At 52.2% G+C, this 20,255-nt stretch overlaps 1 protein-coding gene across 2 annotated transcripts; it reads right to left on the bottom strand.

The window, feature by feature from the left end:
- Nucleotides 1-403: 403 nt before the first annotated feature.
- Nucleotides 404-20,254, bottom strand: STRIP1 (striatin interacting protein 1). 2 transcript variants are annotated; one of them, XM_040471251.1, is made up of 21 exons: nt 20,044-20,252; nt 16,886-16,955; nt 16,077-16,151; nt 15,510-15,644; nt 15,310-15,430; nt 14,974-15,042; nt 13,926-14,032; nt 13,685-13,812; nt 12,408-12,590; nt 11,834-12,051; nt 10,585-10,650; nt 10,398-10,461; nt 9,046-9,117; nt 8,487-8,561; nt 8,179-8,276; nt 6,822-6,948; nt 6,510-6,610; nt 5,723-5,789; nt 5,069-5,173; nt 4,291-4,495; nt 404-2,903 (listed from the first exon to the last, which is right to left on the bottom strand). In XM_040471251.1, exons 1-21 carry the CDS (start codon nt 20,221-20,223, stop codon nt 2,656-2,658), a joined length of 2,514 nt encoding a protein of 837 aa, XP_040327185.1. In that variant the 5' UTR covers nt 20,224-20,252; the 3' UTR covers nt 404-2,655. The 2 variants fall into 2 exon arrangements, with proteins under 2 accessions (XP_040327185.1, XP_040327186.1); XM_040471252.1 differs by lacking the exons at nt 404-2,903; nt 4,291-4,495; nt 5,069-5,173 and adding an exon at nt 5,208-5,363 and having other exon boundaries at nt 20,044-20,254.
- Between the last annotated feature and the right edge of the window lies 1 nt (nt 20,255).

Raw genomic sequence — 20,255 nt, 5'->3', positions numbered from 1 at the left:
GGTGGGGAACGGGGCATACACGCTTTGCAAACAGAGCCCTGGGTTGGCATCCAGGCTCTGGCTCTCGTTATTTTGTGACCTTGGGCAAGTTCTTTATCCTTTCTGTGCCAGTTTCTCATGTGCAAAATAAGCACTATAATGGTACTACTTTTCAGGGTTATTATAAGCAAGAAGCTATTACATATAAAGTGCTCAGAGTAGTGACCGGCACATAGTAAGCACTAAACATTTGCTAGCTCCTGTGTGGAAAATGAACTTTCAAGAAGCATCAGTATTGGGCCTGGTACCTAACTGGCCCTCAGTAAGTGGTAACTCTTGATTAACAGGGGACAGTTCCCTCAGGTGATAAAGCCACGGGGTAACTCATCCCTCAGTGGATTGAAGGAGCACTGGACCTCGAGCCTGGTTGGCAATAATCAACATTTTATATAACTCAACCATTTACAAAGGGTCTTCACATACCTTGCCCGTCTCAGGACCCATATGAGAAACGAAGCCAGAGATTGTGGGTGGCCACTTGCTCCCAAAGACATTTCTGTACAAAAGCTTGGATTTGAAAGGCCAATCTACCACTAGCACATTCTGCAGCTGTGATAAGGCTCTTACTCTCCTAGGCCAGGCCCTGGGCCTACAGATGTGTGGATCCTCCCACACACCTGGGTTTTATGGACCTTGCAGCTTTGATATCCCGTGTTCTTTTTGCACAAATTTTTATATAGACACTTATAGACCTTTGCAACGCAAGAGGAAAAAATGGCAACTCTGGTTAAGGGAAGCTTCAGAGGAGAATGGGGAAATCAAAAAAGGGGAAGGAAGCAAAGCTGTCAGACAAGCTGGCTCAGTGAGCCAGGCTACCTGGTGGAGTATGAATGTGAAAATCTATCTTACCCAAACTAAAATCTCACGATGCATACTTCCTATTGGTCCTGGCATGAAACAGCACAAAATGCATCATGCACACACGAATTGGGTCAAACTCCCTTGTCCTGTGCAAGTTGCTTAGGGGCAAAAAGTCGATCAGTCACAGGGAATTCCTACCTCAGAGGCTGTGTGACTTACAGAAAAAATACAGTGCTCGCTTCCCCTCTGCTGCTCCTAACCACGCTGGCACATCAGGCTTCTCTTGGAAGCCCAGCTTGGGGCCTGCACTGAGGCTCAGTCAAAACCCAGGCCAAGCAGGCACTGAACAGAAGAACCCACGGGAGGGAGATTTTCCCCAGAGTACATTTCCTATATAAGTCAAGAGACTTAAGATCCCGTACACATGGCCTAAAGGTAAGACAAGGGACCTTTTAAGTCACTCTGGAAAGGAAACAGTACTTTCATAAGCATCAGAAACAAAGCCTCAAGATCAAACTAGGTGGAAGCAGACGTGCCCAGGATCGCAAGGCCAGGTGCAGGCTCCAGGGTCTGCAAACCGACACCTCCCGGAGATCGTCCTTGCCTCTTCCCCCAGTGAGGTGGGCTCCTGGGCCCTCGGACACACTCCTTCCCACTGTGAGGCTGACTCCAGATGGTCTGCTTCCCCAGGCTCTGGGCAAAGAAGTTTCCTCTCAGTCCCAACCACCTACCCTTGCGAGGGCCCAGAGCAGCCGACCTAGCCCCTCCTCCTCCCTAGCACTGAAACTGGTTTGGCTGAGGCCCCCTCAGGAGAGCGATCCGGAGATGCCTGGGGCTCCTACTGCAACTCTATCAAACACAGGGGTACAGGACAACTTATCACCTCAGCAGCCCAGAGCCCTGAGCTGGGCTGGAACAATCCTAGATTGACTCTGGATAAATGCCAACTCCCCCAGTACCTCCCCCTCAGGTGGCAAAGGCAGGCAGCCTGGCAGGGAACAAGTGGGTGACCTATCAATGCTGGCAGGAAAACCCATTTTCTAGACTCATAGATACTCAGGGACCGTATTTCCTGCAGACAAGGCAATGGGGGTCATTTTTGCTTCCTTTTAATGTAAACAGAATACACAAACACGTTAAAAACCCCAACGTGACACAAGAGAATACACAGAGATTTATATATAGGTATTTACAGACCCCTGCAAGCCAAGAGGAAAAATGGCACCTCTGATTAAGGACAGCTTCCGTTCCTACCCCCCAACCCTGTCCAAAACCAAAGTACTGAGGCAGCTGTAGGAGCCTCTGCAATTGCCTTGGGACGAAAGCAGGAGGCTGGAGTGACATCAGAAACCCCCCAAAGCAAAACCAAAATTCCGACTTTCTGACCCTGGCCTAATGCTAAGCCCTCCTCCTCGGCCGGCTGAGACTCCAAGGATGTGTGTGTCTCAGGAAGAGCCTCAGTGTGGCCCCTGCAACTCAGATGCAATGGCTTCCCAGCCTATCTAGGCTTTTCCCAGCCTTGGGCTGACTGAGAAATGAGCCGCAACCGACCACGTCCAAGAGAAGAGGGTGGGGATGAGTGAAGAAGATAGGATCCCACGCAGAGAGCTCGCTGCTCTGAGCAGGACGCTGGGAATGAATGAAGGGCCAAATCTGACTCACCCACAAGCCCAGCGGGGCCTAGGGAGGGCACAGTGGGGCTGTGCTGCCACCTGGAGGGAGGTGGGAGCACTGCGGCAATGAACTGGGACAGCCCCTGGGGCCCCTCCAGATCACCCCTTCTTTCCTTTGCAGTCAGTCCCCTGCCCAGGAGCCTCACTGCAGCAGCTCCTCCCAGGAAATGGGCTTGGAGAAGACCTCCCTTTCTAACCAGAGGTCGTAGTTCATCTGGAAGTCCTCAGGGAGGTCCACCCGCTGGCCCAGGACACTCTGCAGGCAGTTGTCCACAGGTAGGAAGTCCGGGTTGCTATGGGCTCGGTCATACCGCCGGGCGTTGAAGCGTTCGATATTGGCACGGAGGGCGCATTCCTCTGCCTGGAAGTCCCAGGGCCGTGCATCAAGATCTGAGACAAAGCAGGAAGACACGTTCAGGGGCCAAGCCCTCATGGCAGCTCCCCCTGGGTTCACTAGAGCTTGGGGCCAGGCTGGCCCTGGCCTGAAATGTTGACTGTCAACTGGGAGCCAGAGACCTCCAATCTCTATCCTCAGGAAGACTGACAGGGCTTTTTCCTTAGACACAAAGGAAACTCAGGTAAAAAGAGAAAAGCCAGATCTACAGGGAAAGGGGCCACACTGCAGTTTAGGGGGACCCAGCCAGGGAGAGCCATGGAATGACATACTTCTCTGAAAGTTACACTCTCCTGGCTCTCTGAGATCAATGGCAGGAAACTGCAGATTCCCTCATTTGCTCATTCCCTCAGTTCCCTGACCAGGGACTGGGGGCCACGCTGGGTCTACACAAATTCAGGGCATCGGGGTACAGATGTGGTCACCTGGACATGCGGCTGTGGGCTAGAATGGTATGGTGCGGCAGCACACTCAGGAAAGCCAGGGAAGAGCCACTCTGCCTGGAGGCTGAGGGAGCCCCCCAGATGGGAGGGACACATACAGATGCCGAACAGTGAGGCGTATGAGGGAGGCTTCCTGCCAGGGGCAAGAAAAGTGGGGGACAACGTGGTTAATGTGCCAAGATCCCTGTGTGCGACAGAGGCTGGGCTGGAGAGAAGCTGGATCAGACTATGAAGGAGGGGAAGGGAGGCTGGGCAAGCCTCACATGCCTTAAGAGTGTGGCTCAAATTCTAAGGGAAATCAGAAGCTAACAAAGGATTTCACTCGGGGAGTTAGCCCCACAGGATATGCTTTTTAAAAAGATCACTGGGGCGGGGCGCCTCGGTGGCTCAGTCAGTTGAACATCCGACTTCAGCTCAGGTCACGCATGACCTCACAGTCTGTGAGTTCAGGCCCTGCATGGGGCTCTGTGCTGACAGCTCGGAGCCTGGAGCCTGCTTGGGATTCTGTGTCTCCGTTTCTCTCTGCCCCTCCCCAACTCTTGCTCTGTCTCTCTCTGCCTCTCAAAAATAAAGAAAAAAAATTTTAAAAAGATCACTGGGGCACACTTTGAGGCACCGATGAAGAAACTGGGGGCAAGGAAGCCTTCCATCAGGCTCTGTGGGAATTTCAGTGGCCAGAACTAACGCAGTTGTAGTGAGGAGAGAAAAGATGGGAGAGCGTCTTGTGGGAGTTTCTGGAAAAGGAACTAGTTCAGGGGGAGGAAGAGAGGACTGGGGGATGATCACAGGCACCAAGTCAAGGCAGCTCTCAAAGTCCTTCCTGGAGCTCCTATCCTGAGGCCACAAAAGCAGGAACTAGATTCTTCGGGGTTCTGGAAAGCTGTCACCCCCGGGCCCCCCCCCCCCCACCGGCCCGGCCCAGCTTGTGCCAGAGCCTTACCGTTGCCGTACGCCCAGTCGTCATTCAGCCGATGCCGCACCTTCTGGTAGATGGCGGACATGGTCTTCATGTTGCTCTTCCGCCACTGCCGTCCCAGATACTTGGTTTGCACCTTGAGCAGCTTCAGCACGTAGAGCTGCATCATGGCCTGTTTCACCTTCAAGGCCCGCTTCAAGATGGGGGCCGACTTGAACACCACTAGCATCTGGGAAGAGACACGAGGACCAGGCTGAGGGCAGAGAAAAACTCCTGCACTACCACCTTCTAGGGTTAAGGGTAACCAACCATCCCAGTTTTCCCCAGACTGAGATGGCTTCCCGGGCATGGACGCCCCACTGCCCAAATCACAGGTCATTGTGAAATCTGAGGAAAGCCGTGAAGTCTCTCACTGTGAACGTTCCTATGTGCATGTATGTAAAATCTCCGAGGATTCATGGACCTCCCTACCCCAAAGGCGTCCTGAGACTCAAGGTTAAGGGAAACTCCTAGAACCCTGGTTGTGTTACTGATGGAGAGTAAGAGAATGTAGTAAAATCCCTTCTCTAAGTGTCGAATCGTTTCAGGCCATGACCGAGCCTCTTCTAGCTTCTAGTTCAACTCAGCAAGGGGCCAGGCATCAGCCATTAACATGCAAGGATGTGGCTACAGGAAGAGTCCAGTGAGAAGGGTATAGGGCAGCAGCAAGCCTGCTCCACGGACGTCCTGGGAGGGGACAGCACGAAGTGTGGCCCTCTGCCTTGAGCTCCGAGTTGCGTGCCTGCTGACTGTACTAGCTCACCATGGTCCTCGAATGCTTCCATTTTGTCAGCTTGTTCAAGATCCGAAGCAGATTGATGCAAGAAAAGAGGTTCCTCCAGCAAAACTGGTTATTGTCACCTGCTTCCTGCAGGGAAAAGCCAGGAATGCCTGTAACTCTCACAGCTGCAGGGTGCTCAGTGGTTTCCAAGGCCCTCACACCTCTCTCGGAGCTGCCAGCTCTCTCCTCGTCTATAGCAGCAGCCCTCTCCTCTCCTCAGCCCAGGGTACTTCCATCCCAGAGCTTGGCAGGGATAAGGGAGTCCCCTAGAATTTTTCTGCAGGAAACACGGAGCATGATTTGAGGGGGCTGTGCCATCAGCCTCCACACCTGGGGCACCCACACCCAGGCTCCCTCAGAGCTGTGCCCCACAGAGATCCAGTGTGGGAGAGGGAAACCACTCGACCAGGTGAGCTCTGGGCCGGCAGCCCCTGAACACCACACTCCTGATGAACTACTCCCTGTATCCAAATCTTTCCACTCTGCAAGGTCCCTCCTCCGGCCCTTCTGTGCAATTACAGTGCTTTAAAAGCCAGCACCCAACGGGTGACCTCATCTGTGAGCCCCTCTATCTCTGTATCGGGGGAGGCAGGCCCTCCAACACCCCCCTCACGCCAAAGGAACAGCGTGACTCACCAGACTCTCAGCAGTCAGTTCCGGCAGCTCATGTACCACGCAGTGAGGGTAATCCAGGACAGAGATGCTGCAGGGAGAAAGAGAAGCCGGGCGACCACCGTGAGCAAAGCCAGGGGCTGGAGAGACAGCTGGGACGTGGCTGGCTCCCGGCCTTCCTCCTTACTTGTTGGGAGTGGAAGCAGGACCGCCTAGCCTGCACTCCCCTCATTTCCCAGCTAGAGGATGAGGAAATCCCCGTTTCAAGAGAACTTATACGGTCCCTCTATGACCAGAGACCAGTGTGTCATCTTGTAAGGTTCAGAGAGACTGCTTTCCCAACAGCAATGAGTCTGGGGCTGGGGCAGAAGATTTCTCTAGGCAATTAATGTATGCCAAGCCCCTAAAGGAGACGGCGTCTGGCCCACAGCTCACTCTGCGGTGTACCGTCAAATACAGCTGGTACCAGGCGATGGGGACAGGGGTAGAGTCAGCAGATGGGTCCTTATGGTGAACATGGCAGAGCTCCGTAGAGAACAGGAGGCCCGGCCAGTGTCCTCGAAGAAGCACACAACAGTGAGGGCCCAGGATGAGAACCCTCCCACCCAGGCACAGACTGAGTCACCTGTCACTAGACTAGCTGGACTCAGACCTGACACACTGGCATTCTCCACAGCAGAGACCATGACTCGTCCATCTTTGTGTCCTGACGTCTGGCAGAGTGCTGGCTTGTAGGTGCTGAATGAGCTCAGGAGAGGCCAGCCGGGCCTCTGGCCATCCCTACCCCTTCCTGATCCCTCATCCTTATCACCTGTTCTTGGCGGTGATGTAGGACATGATGTTTTGATTGAAGAACTTTAGGATCAAAGGGATGCAATTGGCAAACACCAGGTGCTGGGCCATGTATTCAAACTGAAACCAACAGAAAAAAATAAGCATGCCCTTTAGGACCTCACCCTCCTCCCTCCAGTGATAAAAGGCCTTAGTTGGAGGACTGGATCTTAAAACATTCATGCAGAGCTCAAGGGGGTTTGAAGGGCAAGGCCTCCGTTCTTCTTCGCTGGAGGAGCAGCGCTGCCTGAGGCCCTGGCCCAGTGAACAGAAAGGAAGGCCCCGCAGGTACCTGGTAGACGTGGTTCAACTTAAAATGCTTGAGCAGCAACAGCAGGACAGCAGAAATGGCCTTAACAATGACCTCTTTGTGGCGGTTCACATCCACCCCCAGCTTCATGCTCTGCAACACGGTGGTGCTGGAAACACAATTTCCGGGTGAGCCACCAGCATGGGCAGCGCTACCCTTTGGGCACTCGCAGGAGAGATGGGATTCCTGAGCCTTCCCCAGGCAAAGGCTTCCACCTCACCACCCACCCTGTGGACATCTCTGCTATCAGGGCCAGGGCTCCTCCCACCCACCTCAACAAGCAATCCAGCTCAGCACAATTTGCTTCCTGGGGGGCCTCAAACACGTTCTTAGCCTATTGCCCTGCTTTTCCTCCCAAAATGAACTTCTCCTTTTCAAGATCTTCCTACACTTTTGCCATGAGATGAACTTGGGTTCCTCAAAGTGTATTCTGGGGAACGCTAGCACACTGAGATGTTTCAGGCTATGGAGAAAAAAGGGCTTTGGAGTCAGATAAATGGAAGAAGCACGGAGTTAAATCGGTTTCTTAATTCAGGACTTCTCACTGTAAATCTAAGAGGAGATCTAATATTTGACTCTGGGACCCTTCTTCCAAGGACCATCATGATGGCCTAGTGTTCTGGGACACTCCCTTTGGTAGTAGCCAATCCCTGCCTCCTCCCTCACGCAACTATCACTGCCAGACTCAAGGGGCCCAGCCCCCAAGCCCCCAGGGAGCCGGGCTCAGAGCTGGCACGCAGGAAGGAGGTCAGATCAAAGCCCAGGTCCTTCTCAAAGCAGAAAATGATCTTGTTTTGTACTCTTACATCAAAGCGATGAGGTCAGTGCCTCAGGGAAAAAGAACCCCTAAGGATTTCACTATCAGCCAGAGATATCTGCAAATACTCCACATGCCAAATCGCCAGCCAATAGGAAAGAATCCTACACCCAGCTCAGGTTCAGCTGCTGGCTGGTAAACTGTCCAGAAGCTAAACCTACAGGTCCTGGGTGTGTTGCTCAGACAGCTTTCGAGGGAAGGTTTCAGGAAATGTCGAACACAGCCTGATTCATTTTATAGAGGAGAAAACGACTTTTCCCTAGTTCACTCAGCGGCAAAGTCTACACTAGAATCCAGGCCAACCACACTAAGCCACTTCCCCAACCAGTAAAACCAAATATTTAATCCAATAGATACATTTTCTTTCTTCTAAGTCAGGAACACCCTAAACTTAACCTACAGAGAAGTTGAACCAAAAAAAAGAAAACAACCGAGCAAGAGTGGGACCGAGAGGAAACCGCTTCCCCTGGCTCCTCTACTTGGCGGCCCCTAGCCTGCTCCATTCACAGGAATACTACTCACGGCATCTCCTCAGGCAGGACATCTGCTAAGATGTTGATTGAGTCTGTTTTGGCTTTCGAGGTGGGGGCGGCAGCCAGCAGGATCTTCAGCAGCGCGATCTGGGGAGCAGCAGACCGAAGGCCTGAGAAGTGGTCCTTTGGGAGGTGTTCGGGCGGGCAGCAGGAGGGGCTGACACCAGCAGGGCATCCTCTCAAGGCCAGTGTAGTGGGGAGGGCAGTCCCATGGCAGGTACTGATGGGCACCGGAGGGGTCCCAGACCCAAAGCACTCACGAAGAGGAGGCAACACCTCAAGAGCAGGAGCACTCACCATGTACTGGGGCAGGCTGGGAAGCAAGCCTTGGTAAAGGGTTTCCGCGGGTACCTGCTCCACTTCCTCTTCTCCCTTGTAACACAACAGGTACAAATACAAAACCCCAGTCCCGACTCTGCTCTCCTGAGCCAGCTTGCTAGCTGGCTGGAGGAGAATCTGTTAAGTATTGATGTAAATGATGATGTCGGTAACAATGGCAAACCTTGAAGAATACACATGCTACACGTGCCAGGCACCATACTTGTAATAACTCACTTCAACTTTACTGCAGCTCTATGGAGGAGGGACTATCATCATTCCCATTCTACAGGCAAGGAAACTAAAGCACAGAGAGATTTGGTAACTTGCCTCAGTTGCCACCTACTGAGTGGTGGAGCCGGGAGTCAGAGGCAGGTGACTGTGCTCTTGACCCCCACCCTAGACATACGCCAGCCCTGGTGTGGGAGCGAGACTGGGAGTTTTTTGAAGACGGGGCCTGGAGCAGCTCTGTAGTCTGGGCCCAGCAGTGCCTGGGAGCTGCTGGCAGTCCAGTGGCTGAAGAAGGCCTCAGACTCACCCCCGAGAGAGGAGAGCGAAGGTACTCCTCCTCCATCTGCGCCTGTACCTCTGCAATCGACGTGTACTTGTGCTGGAGAGAAAGAGGGAACGCCTCTCAGTCTCTGGCCAGAGCCCCGCACCCTGGCAAAGACCCCAGGCAACTTTCCTCAAACCCGAGCTTCTCAAAGAGGGCTAAGTCACCACAAAGATCCCTAACTCAAATCCTGAAATATTTTCTAAGTGGGCACATACTTAAAACCAGTCTAAAAGCACACATTAGACACAAACTAAGGGAAAGGGGTTTTTTCAGATAGCTATAAAGACAGAAGAAAAAACTATTAAAGGGAGAATCGAGTATTCAGGAGCAAGTACTCAAGTACTCAGAAGCTAGTACTCAAAAGCCTAGCCGCACAAGGCCCACTTCGTACTACAAATCTCAAACACACACTTCAAAAACATACCGACATTCACACGCCGACATGTTGTCAGGGAAGACATCCCTTCCCCACTCTTGATGCCTCCTCCCATGTGGAGAGACGTGTGTGTAAAAACTCCTGGCCTCCCTGCTTCTTCCCACACACTCTTTCCTCACTTTGCTGACTGGCAGGTATGGGAGGAGGAACAGGACTTTCTGAGCCCAACCTCCTTCTCTCTTCTCTTTAGAAAAAAAAAAGCCTGGGCTCTCTTCTGCTCCTCAACCAGGCTTAGCATAGTTCCAGCCCTGCCTGGCCCTGACTGCCTAATTCTGGAAGTAAAGCATTGGGATGCATATCATTACCATGTTCTTATGGCTCACTCTCCAGTAGCTCTATCAGCAGTAAAGCTGGTGTTTTGATCTCCATCTGCCCACTTCTCGATCTCAAATGCTTTAGAACTAAGGCTAGGAAAACTCAGGCCCCTTAAAACTCCAACTATCAAACATATCTTTTTTTTTTTTTTTTAAATGTTTATTTATTATTGAGAGACAGAGAGAGACAGAGCATGAGCATGGGAGGGGCAGAGAGAGGCGGAGACACAGAATCCGAAGCAGGCTCCAGACTGAGCTGTCAGCACAGAGCTTGATGCGGGGTTGAACTCACAAACTGCGAAATCATGACCTGAGTCGAAGTTGGACGCTTAACCGACTGAGCCACCCAGGCGCCCCTCAAGTATATCTTTAATAACGGCCCAGTTAAGTCCCCAACAAGAACTCAGCTAAAATAAGTAAAACTTACAAAGAGCTGTGTTAAAGGTATGGCTGTGGTCCACCCATTCCCCCGCCCCAGGCTCCTTCAGGCAGACAACCATCTCAAAAGGTTTATCCCAACAGGCTGCTCTCACTTTACTCACTTGGGACCAAAGTAGGCCAAAAGCTCACCCAAGGCCACCTACCTGTTTCAGAGTCTTGATGCTTTCGTGGATTGGCCTGGGCAGCCCCACCACTGTGTTCGTGTCACTGCAGAATAAAGAAAGCCCTGTGTTGAGCCCGGACATCAACTCGCCTTGATCCACAAACACCAGAGGCCAGGAGAGTGCACTCCCGCTACCTTCCTTCAAAAGGAACTCAGATCACACTCACCTGCCTAGAGTGTAACCAATAAACTTGCTACGGCTGGACTCGAGGAACATCTCAATGTCTTTCTCTCTGCCAAAGAGAACAAAGTTTTTGTTAAAAGTTATTTCAAGGTGTCATGGTTAATAAAACACAGAAGCTTCAGAAACTGCAAAGCCAGAAGAAAAGGTCTCCCACCCCTTTTTTTTTTTTTTTAAGTTTTCATTTTTCAGAGAGAGAGACAGAACATGAGCAGGGGAGGGGCAGAGAGAGAGAGAGAGGGAGACACAAAATCTGAAGCAGGCTCCAGACTCTGAGCTGTCAGCACAGAGTCCGATGCGGGGCTTGAACCCATGAACCAAAAGATCATGACTTGAGCCGAAGTCAGACACTTAACCGACTGAGCCACCCAGGCACCCCCACTGTTTTTCTTTTTAGTAAAAAAAAGAAAAAAGAAAATCTTCACACTGTCTTAATGTCCTTCATAACATTGTTGGGTCAATAACCTGAAAGTGTATTATGTGTATGTAACCAGTTAACCTGTAAAATTAAGGTGACACATCAAACTTAAAGCACATGTCATTCAGATACCAATAACAAGTTTGTCAAAAGAATTTCTCAAATATGTAAAGTTTTTACAACTGGATCTATACGCTTCTGATATTTTCATATGAGTCCTGTTCTCCTGCCTCAGACAAGCAGCACATGTCACGTTTTCTGAAGACTTGCGTGTAATCCCATCCACAGATCACTGAAAACTGGGGTTTCAGATGGAAAAAGTGACTTCTGCATTGCCCTTTCACATACTCACCTATTTCTTAAGTTGGTGACTTTTTAAACAGAAACCACTCATATCCAGGTACCTTCCCACCTGATTTATGCATACATATCTCAAACACCTTACCTAGGATTCTAAAGCTCTTCCTTAATCTTTAATTTTTCTGTTAAAAACCACATACAACCCCAGGGTGAGTGGAGATGGGTTCAGTTAAGTGTCCTTGTTCTCATTTTTCCCTATTCTCCCTTCATTAGTATGGCTAACCAAGAGCTAATTCATATTACTGATTCAAGAGCCATACACGGGTCTCTCTGTCCAAGGCCGGCACCCTGAGGCCTCTAGGCCAACACAGGGTACTTTAAGAGAGCTTCATCCCAGAGCCAAGGTCAGCCTGGCCCTGCAGAGGACCTCGTGTGGTGACTCAGGCCTGGGGCAGGCTTAGGGGTGGAAGGCCTCTGGTTTCAAGAGCCAGGAGTGTTCCAGGTGTCTGAGGCTCACCTGACCTTGGGAGCCCACGGAAGCCCCTTTGGGCAGGTAAGCCTGTCAGTCTGAGGGTGCTGCAGTGGGGGAGGCATCACTTCATCCCGCTCAAGGGGGAATGTCTCCCCCTCCAGGCTGTTGTCATCGTCATTCTCCTCTTCCTCTTCTCGAGAGTCATCAGCCTTGTAAGGATCCCGCTCGTTGAAGGCATCCAAGTTGTCCTGTTTTATCAGTGCCTGAAAACAGAGGGAAGGGGAATCGGACAAGTGCCAAGCAAGGAACCATAAGAGGGCAAGGAGGCTAGACAAGCCATAACACACAAAGGTGGAAGGCAGAGCCAAGGGCAGTGGAAAAACCAGAGAGGAAGTCAAGGTTGGGCCCAGAGGACAAATCCTCTCTTGCCACAGTGCCTCAAGAGTGCCATGTGGTGAGTGTCCACTCAGAGACACAGCGTCCCCCAGCCTGGAGGCCTTCATTTGGATTAGCTGCTCAGAGAGGACTTCCAACAACCCCGCTCACCCGGGGATCAGGCTGCCACGCGATGTGCCCCTTCAGACCCTCAGGAGTCACCAGGGACACCGGTCACCCTCACCTTGTGCTCCCGACGGCCCCGCTTCTGCTGCTGCTCAATCAGGTCTGAGGCAGACGCCGGCGGGGAGGCGGCCCTCATGTTGCGGATCACCTTGATGCTGTCCTCAGGCAGCGGGGGAAGGCCCAGGACGGTGCGCTTCTCGGCCTTCATGCTCTGCAGCTCCTCGAAGCCTCCCAGTGTGCACTGCATCGCGAACGAGGGGCGGGGCCGGGGTCACACATCTACAAATGGGTCCCTCAGCCCCGCGTCAGGCTTGAAAGCATGCGTGACACCATGACCTGCATCAATCTCTGAACCAGGGACTAAACCCACTCACACGAGAATTCAGGGACACCAACGTGGGAGTGGAGAAAACAGACCAAGGGAAGGAGATATGCGGGCTGACTGAGCCGGCACACACATGTTTAGCTCTGCACGTAGGATATATACTCTTCGTGCCAAAAAAGCAAACTCAGGAGCCTATCCTTTCAGGTTTCTAGAAAAGCCCGTGACTCACATGCTTCCAAAGCTGTACCTACCAGTCTTTCAAATTCAAATTGGGAATACATCATTAGATACTCCAACATCCCCCTAGAAGCCAAAACCCCATTGGTATTCAGCTTTTGTCTCTGGCTTCAGCGAGGCTTTGTGAGGAACCAAGAGGATGTCTCACCAAAATATAATGTGCACACCACTCTAAAGAGATCCTAAACTCACGAGCCTGGCTCTGCAGAGTTGGCCTGCTCTGGAAAGAGGGAGGTGAGCCCCAGGGGGAGGAGGAGTTCTGACGGCAGCTCCACTCTCTGCTGAGGTCTCTCGTCCAGGTGGGAAAGGCGGCGAGCTCGGCTGCTGACAATGGCCCCAAGCCGAGGGTGCTGGCCATTCTTTCCCTAGCCAGAAACACGCTCCACACCACACCCCGAGGAAGACGGCGCTAGCCCAGGGCTTGCTCTTGCTTCCTTCAAGTGACCTCTGACTGAGGGGACCAGTTACACCAGCTCTAATTCTGCCTCCAATCACTTTACTGACTCCAGGTTCAGAAGCAGCATGTCTGGCGGGGGGAAGGTGTTTTATGACTCCAGGAGTCAGGGAGCCAACAATCTATTTTGACTCAAGGGCCAAGTCCTCTTTGCCTGCAGTGAGTCAAGCGTGCTATTTTGTTTTAAACCAAAGCAGTTAATTACATGTTAATTTATATACAGATTTTCATACAATTCAACATTTAAAAGGATATACAGTGAAGTCTCTCTCCCGCCCCAAGCCCTAGCAGCTGAGTTCCCCTTCAAGGGGGTACTCACCAACACTGTCTTCCAAAGAAGTAAGAGGACTTTCTTCATGGGGAAGTGAGGGGCATGACCGCTGCAAAATTTGGTCACCATCCCAAACAGCATGATGGCAAATGGTTCGTTGTTGTACAGGGGGGAACCTAGAGGCAACACAAAGTGATCAGGGCCACCAGCAGGAACAGGACCCTCCCACAGGCCAGCAGCCTCAGCTCCCGGGCAGAGCCTCAAGACGCCAGGATCTCCAGGGCCCTACCCAGCTCAGCCCTGAAGGTCTGTCGCATGGTCCTCCACTCGGCCTTATCGCCCTCACACTCCTGGTGAACGGTCTCCACAATCAGGTACATGATGTTGAGCAGTACCCTGGGAACAAAAGCCAGTCATAATGGTGAAGAATGGGGAATCAAGGGGCGTCCTGGCTTCCTCACATTCCAGCTGACATGAGGAAAGCTCGTGCACAAAGGCTAGTTGGTGGCGGACGGCTGTGACACGGGGAGAACTGAGAGTCTCACAGGGCCCCTCTTGGTGTGCCCTTCTCACCCAAGTGCTAAGGTTACAATCAGATCTTACCCTGCTTTGTATTCTGGCACTGAGCTAAGTGCTCACTCAAAGCAGATGCTTAATAAATAAATGGTTGCTGAAAGCATTAATATGAACAAGAACGGCCATAAGCATTTACTGCCTTAAGCTTCCTGGAGCAGGAAAAACACAAAGTTGGGCACGAGCTGTGGAAGTAGCTGCCGGATCAGAAGAAGCAACGCAGGGTCAAGGTAACAAGAAGCAAGGATTACCACACTGGCGCGGGAATCGGGAGCAAGCGGGCAGTGCCCCAACCACCGTGGGGAACACCACAAACAGCCAGTCTGAAAACTCCCAAACAGAGACAGATTCTAAGCCTCACGGAAATGGGAAGGTGATCTTACTGTTTAGCAGCCACTATTACTTCCCGTGCGGCCACAAAACGCCACAAAGGAGGTGGGGGTCGAGCTACCCACGGAAGGCGGAGCCCAAGGAACCACGTCGTGTGTTTCACCAAACACAAAATACCACAACGCCAAGGTCTCGGCAGCAGCGCGGGCGGGAGGCCGCCCCTCGCCACGGCTCTAGTAAGCAGCTTCACCCGACGTTTCCTTTAGGAGTCTCCTCCGAGCCCCCCCTAGGGAGGGCCCTCAGCAGGGCCACCACGGCCCACACTGAGTCAGCATGTGCAGAAGGAGTGCACACGTGGCGAGGACACCTGAGGATGCCCTCCTGCCCCTGCTCCGATCTCATCCTCGGGGAGCCCAGGCTCGCTGCCTGCTCACCTCAGGTCTGTGCTGTCAGCCAGGGAGATGGCCGGCTTCCTCACCGCACTGCTGCAGGCGGCACTGTTGCTGCAGGAGAGATTGGGGAGTCAGGCCCTCCTCCAGGAAGGAAGATGAAAAGTTCCCCTGACAAGTGCTGGGGAACAAAACGTTTTATCGTGTGTTACGACTGCCCAAGAGGCCACAGTTCAACGTGACCAGAACGGAGCTGGGACCGCCCCCCCTGCCCCGCCCCATGTGGCCCATTCGCCCTTCTCAAAAGCAGTTGGTTCTGCAAGCTCTGTCCCCTCATCCCCTGCCTCCCCTTCCCTACTCAAGCTCCCCAGAAGAACTCACTCTATCTCCATATTCAGAAGCTCCACCAAAGCATTGAACGTGCCCACCTCCAGGAGCAGAAAGATGTTGTAGCGCATCCAGGACTGCACCTCTGCCTCTGAGCTACACTCCCCAAAGGTGCCTGCGAACACGGGGCACAGCTGAGTCCCTCCCTGTATCCGACAAGGCGGTGCCGGGGTGCCTGGGGGCCCACTCGGTACCTTGGGCAACGTAGAGGATTGCTCGAGCCACCTTGAGTCTTTTCTCCCTGGCAGTGACTTCCAAGCCATCCAGGAGCCTCATGGCATGCGTACGGTGCTGGTCGGTGTCCAGCTTGGTCCATTTCTTGTCTGTTACTGCAGGGCAAGAGACCACTTACACGGGAGCCCAGAAAAATCCTCGCAATGGAATGGGTACAATGTTAACTTCCCGAATTCAGGCCTGCCACAATATCAGAAAACTCAGAAAGATAAGTTACTCTCTTACAGCAGCGTAAGGCCACACTGCTGCTCTATGCATCTGAGTTTTCAGACTGAAACACTGCTATTTTTGGTGCAATTTCAATCACACAAAAAGTTATTTCCCCCCAATACTCACACTCTGAAAAGCCACCACCAGAGCACCAGCAGGCCCACCCTGAAGGTCACATGTGGCTTTGAACAACCGTGGTTCAGCAGGTTTCTTAGGTCAGTCCAGGGTGACTCCAGTCACTCAGATGACTAAGAGAAACCCTGCGGCCCTCATGGTGCTGGGTCAAAGGAACCAAGAAGTGAGGGGAATCCTCTCACCATGGATCCGGAAGTCTTCCTCAAAGCATTTTCGATTCATCAGGAATTCCGGCCCTTCCGTGTAGCTGTAAAGCTCTGTCAAGAACAAAGCCCCATCAGCTCCATGTCCACGTTCTGTAGGGGCCTCATATGTAGCAGAGAACGTAAGGCATTTGCTTCTAAGCCCCATTCTGTCCCTCGGTCACAGTGACTCCAGGCCTGTCCAGTTACTAAGGGGGTGTTAGTGCTCTGACGGGCCCGACAGAGAGAGTGCTGACTTCCCCTGTAGCAGATAATCAGAGTGCCAGTTACGGACAAATCCAGGCATTTCCAGTCCAGTGCACATCGATCCTGCCACGCCACAGGCTGACTGCCACCATGGACACGTGTCTCTCCAGTGGCTACTATGGAGCAGCTCAGGCTAGCTCATGTTACACATGAGCGGCAGCGACAGATGTGCACAGATGCAGGCACGCTTGTTGGCACGCCCCATGACCTGCCGCCCTAGGAGACACCACCGCCAGGCAGGCAGCGGATGGCCAAGGAGCATGACCATCTGTGATTGGGCCATGGTCAACCGACCTGACCGCACAGAGGTGCTTTGCCAAAGTAAGGGGAAAGCCAAAGTTATGAGCTATACAAGGCTTGAATCCCATAATTAACATGTTTTATCTATCTATCTATCTATCTATCTATCTATCTATCTATCTATCTCATTACTAGGCTAGCCAGGGGGGAAAATGAACTCCAAAATGACATTCACTCTTAATTGTATTAAAGACCAATATGGGAAAAAACACCCCCAAATAACATGAAGGTCCATGCTTTACCTGAGAGCTCTGCAGCCCACTTGTCCGTGTCAGCATATTCAAACTCGAGATCTGGAGACTCGGAGTAGCCCTTTTCAGAAAAGGAGAGAGAGTAACGCAAAAGACCATTGTGAGTATTTTCCAAAGGAAGAAACACATATGCGTCCAGAGACACTGCTGGGTTACAAGACACCACCGCCTCCACTCCTTTGAGGTTTTATCACATTTCGCCTCCTGGGCTAGCTCAGGCCTCCCGATTAAGACCTTGCACAGCACCTTCCACTTTTCCTTAGAGTGCTTACAACTGACCATTATATACCGGCATGTGTATTTGTTTTGTGTCTGCCCCTCCACGAGAGTGCAAGTTCCCTGAGGGCGAGAACTCTGTCTACCAGTCTGCTCACCAATGACTCCACAATGCCCAGCACACTACCCGGCCTGAATGAGGGCATGAATGACGAGTTTATAGTCAAATAAATTCTCATTAGATGAATGAACACAAACCTTCTATGTGTTCTGTGCAGTGAATGTACCATTCCACATGGTGCTAAGATTCCGGAAGCCTCACTTCTTTCTGGCTAGTAGGCCATCAACAGCTCAGGACAAAATGCGTATTGACACTCTCAGCTTTCCTGCCCTTCTCTCAAATTTCAGTGAGAACTGACAGACAGAGAAGGTAGCAGCCTAACAGAATGGTCTCCCTCCCACACACAGGAGAGAATCTGACAAAGACAATCTTTTCACTGACAGGGATAGGTGATCACCGAGGAGGAGAAACACCATCTGGGAAGCCTGGTGCTCAAAAGACAGAAGAGGTAATGAACAGGTAGAGCCCTCAGGCTTAATTACAAGCTATTTGGGAAGACAAGACCACCCACAAAGTGACATAACAAACCCACAGAAACTGGAAAAAAAAAAAAAAATGAACTCTACTCCATCAGAGGCAACAGAAGGTACACTTTCACAAGTTACTGAGCTTCAGTTTCTTCATTTATGTAATGGGAATGACAAAAATCTATCTTCAAGGTGTTTTTTTTTTTTTTTTTTTAATTTTTATTTTTTAAGGAGACAGACAGAGCATGAGTCAGGGAGGGGCAGAGAGAGAGGGAGACACAGAGTCCAAAGCAGGCTCCAGGCTCTGAGCTGTTAGCACAGAGCCTGACGCGGGGCTCGAACCCACGAACCACGAGATCATGACCTGAGCCGAAGTCGGATACTTAACTGACTGAGCCACCCAGGCGCACCAATCTTCAAAGTTTTTAAGGCCGAATCAAAATTATGTAGCACACAGTGGGCGCTCATCAGGTGTCGACCTCCCTGTCCTCCAGGCATTGCTCAGGCTCCCAGCCCACGGATTCCAGCTGTGCCCCAAAGAGCTGAGTACAGCACCAGGATCTCTAAGAAAACGAACTGAAACAGGCCTCTCAGCCTGAACGTGTTCACTGACTGGCCTTTCATGTGTTTAGTCTCTACGGAAATTAAAGGGTAGAAAGAGACATTTAAATGCATCGAAGGGTATTTATCTGATCATTTGTGGCTACTTAGGAAAATTTATCACTAGTTTTATTTACTTATTTTTATTTTTGAGAGCGAGCAAGGGAGAGGGGCAGAGAGAGAGAAAGAAAGAGAATCTTAAGCAAGCTCCACACTCACCATGGAGCCGGACATGGGGCTCAATCCCACAACCCTGGGATCATGACCTGAGCCAAAACCAAGAGTCATTGCTCAACCAACAGTCACCCAGGCACCTCCACGGCTAGTTTTAAACTAAAACTCCTCTTCTTGGGACGCCTGGGTGGCTCTGTCGGTTAAGCGTCGAGTTGGGCTTCAGGTCATGATCTGGCGGTTCGTGAGTTCGAGCCCGGCTTCAGGCTCTGTGCTGACGGCTCAGAGCCTGGAGCCTGCTTCCGATTCTGTGTCTCCCTCTCTCTCTGATCCTTCCCCATTCGTGCTCTGTCTCTCAAAAATAAACAAACATTAAACTAAAACTCCTCTTCTGATGAAGGCAGGTTCACCCCCACCACTTTCATAATCCTCTATCACCCCACAATGCAAAGGCTTCTAAAAAGTCAGATTCATTGCTTTTTCAAATAATTCGCTTCAAACTTAAAGTACCTCTATTTTGGACTTGGCAAATTCTGACACGTTTTACCAGAGGTTTGCACTCGCCAACAAAATACAAAAGCTTGAGAGGAACTGATTTCACCTATCTAAAGATGGTATCCTCCGCCTATGGTAGGACCTGGGACACTGCGCTTGGACAAGGAGGAATTCCCCATCATTAATAAGCGCCTCACTGCTGACCAGCCCCTGAGATATCTCAGGTGGAGACCTCACGGTAAAAACTCTGGGAACGTGCTGATTAAGAAGCCCTAAAGTGCTGTGACGCGTGTGTCTTCATTCATGAAATCTACAATGGGAGGCAGTGGGAGGAATTCTTTAACTCCGGGTGAGGTGACTAGACTAGTCAGCTCCAGACTACGGTGTCTCCGGAACCAGAGGAACAGCCCACTAGCAAGAGAGGGAATGCTGAGCCCTAATGCATGTTTACAATGTATATTTATGATTGTTAACAGTTCAGCATCGGACGCATCAGGCACTGTCAAACTAGGGCCAGGACCTGTACTAGCTAAGGTCAGAGTGAATAGGCAATGTTACCCCCTCCTACACTCGAAAACGCCGGGCGCGTAGTACCATTAGTGATAATTGGCTCCGTCCGGTTTTGAGCTCCCTTCGCAGCCCACACACGCCGCCCACCGCGCGCTGCAAAGCCCACAGGTCCAGCGGACAGAGAGGATTAGGGGTCGGGATGCAGCCGCCCGCCCCCTGGAGCGCACGCAGACCACTGACTCCTCATCTCCGAACTGGGACCGGGAGCGGCTTCCCCAGGGGCTGGGGCCCCGAGGCCGCACCCTCAGCCCCCGCCCCAGAGGAACAAAGGAGCACTCGCCGGCTTCGGGAGGTTCTCCCGAGCGGCGGAGCTCGGGGATGGGACCCCGGCTTCACGCCCCCGGCTCCGGGGGTGCCAGCCTTGCTTCCTGCTCCTTTCTCTGTAAAATGACAACTCCTCCGCCGGGCCATGTCCAACCCTCTGGGAAGCCCAGCTGGAACCCGAAAGCAGCCCCGGGCCCCTCGCAACCGCCCGCCCGGTGCCGTCCTCGCCCCCCGAAGCTCCTGACCTCCGAGTCTTTGCGCTGGTTGCGGTTGAACTCCCGGGCTTTGCCCCCGGGCAGGAGGCCTCCGCCGGCCCGCGGGGCTCCGGGTGGAGGCTGCGCGGTTGCCGGTGGCGGAGGTGGTGGCGGCTGGGGCTGTTTGTTGTTCATGATCAGCGGGCCGGGGCCGCCGGCTGCCGGCTCCATCTTGGCTGCTCCACACCCCCGGCTCAATTCAC

Source organism: Herpailurus yagouaroundi, unplaced genomic scaffold, assembly GCF_014898765.1.
Source record: "Herpailurus yagouaroundi ecotype Mexico unplaced genomic scaffold, PumYag 77, whole genome shotgun sequence".
In the NCBI taxonomy this organism is placed as follows: domain Eukaryota; kingdom Metazoa; phylum Chordata; class Mammalia; order Carnivora; family Felidae; genus Herpailurus; species Herpailurus yagouaroundi.
This window is presented reverse-complemented; position numbering and strand designations above follow the sequence as displayed.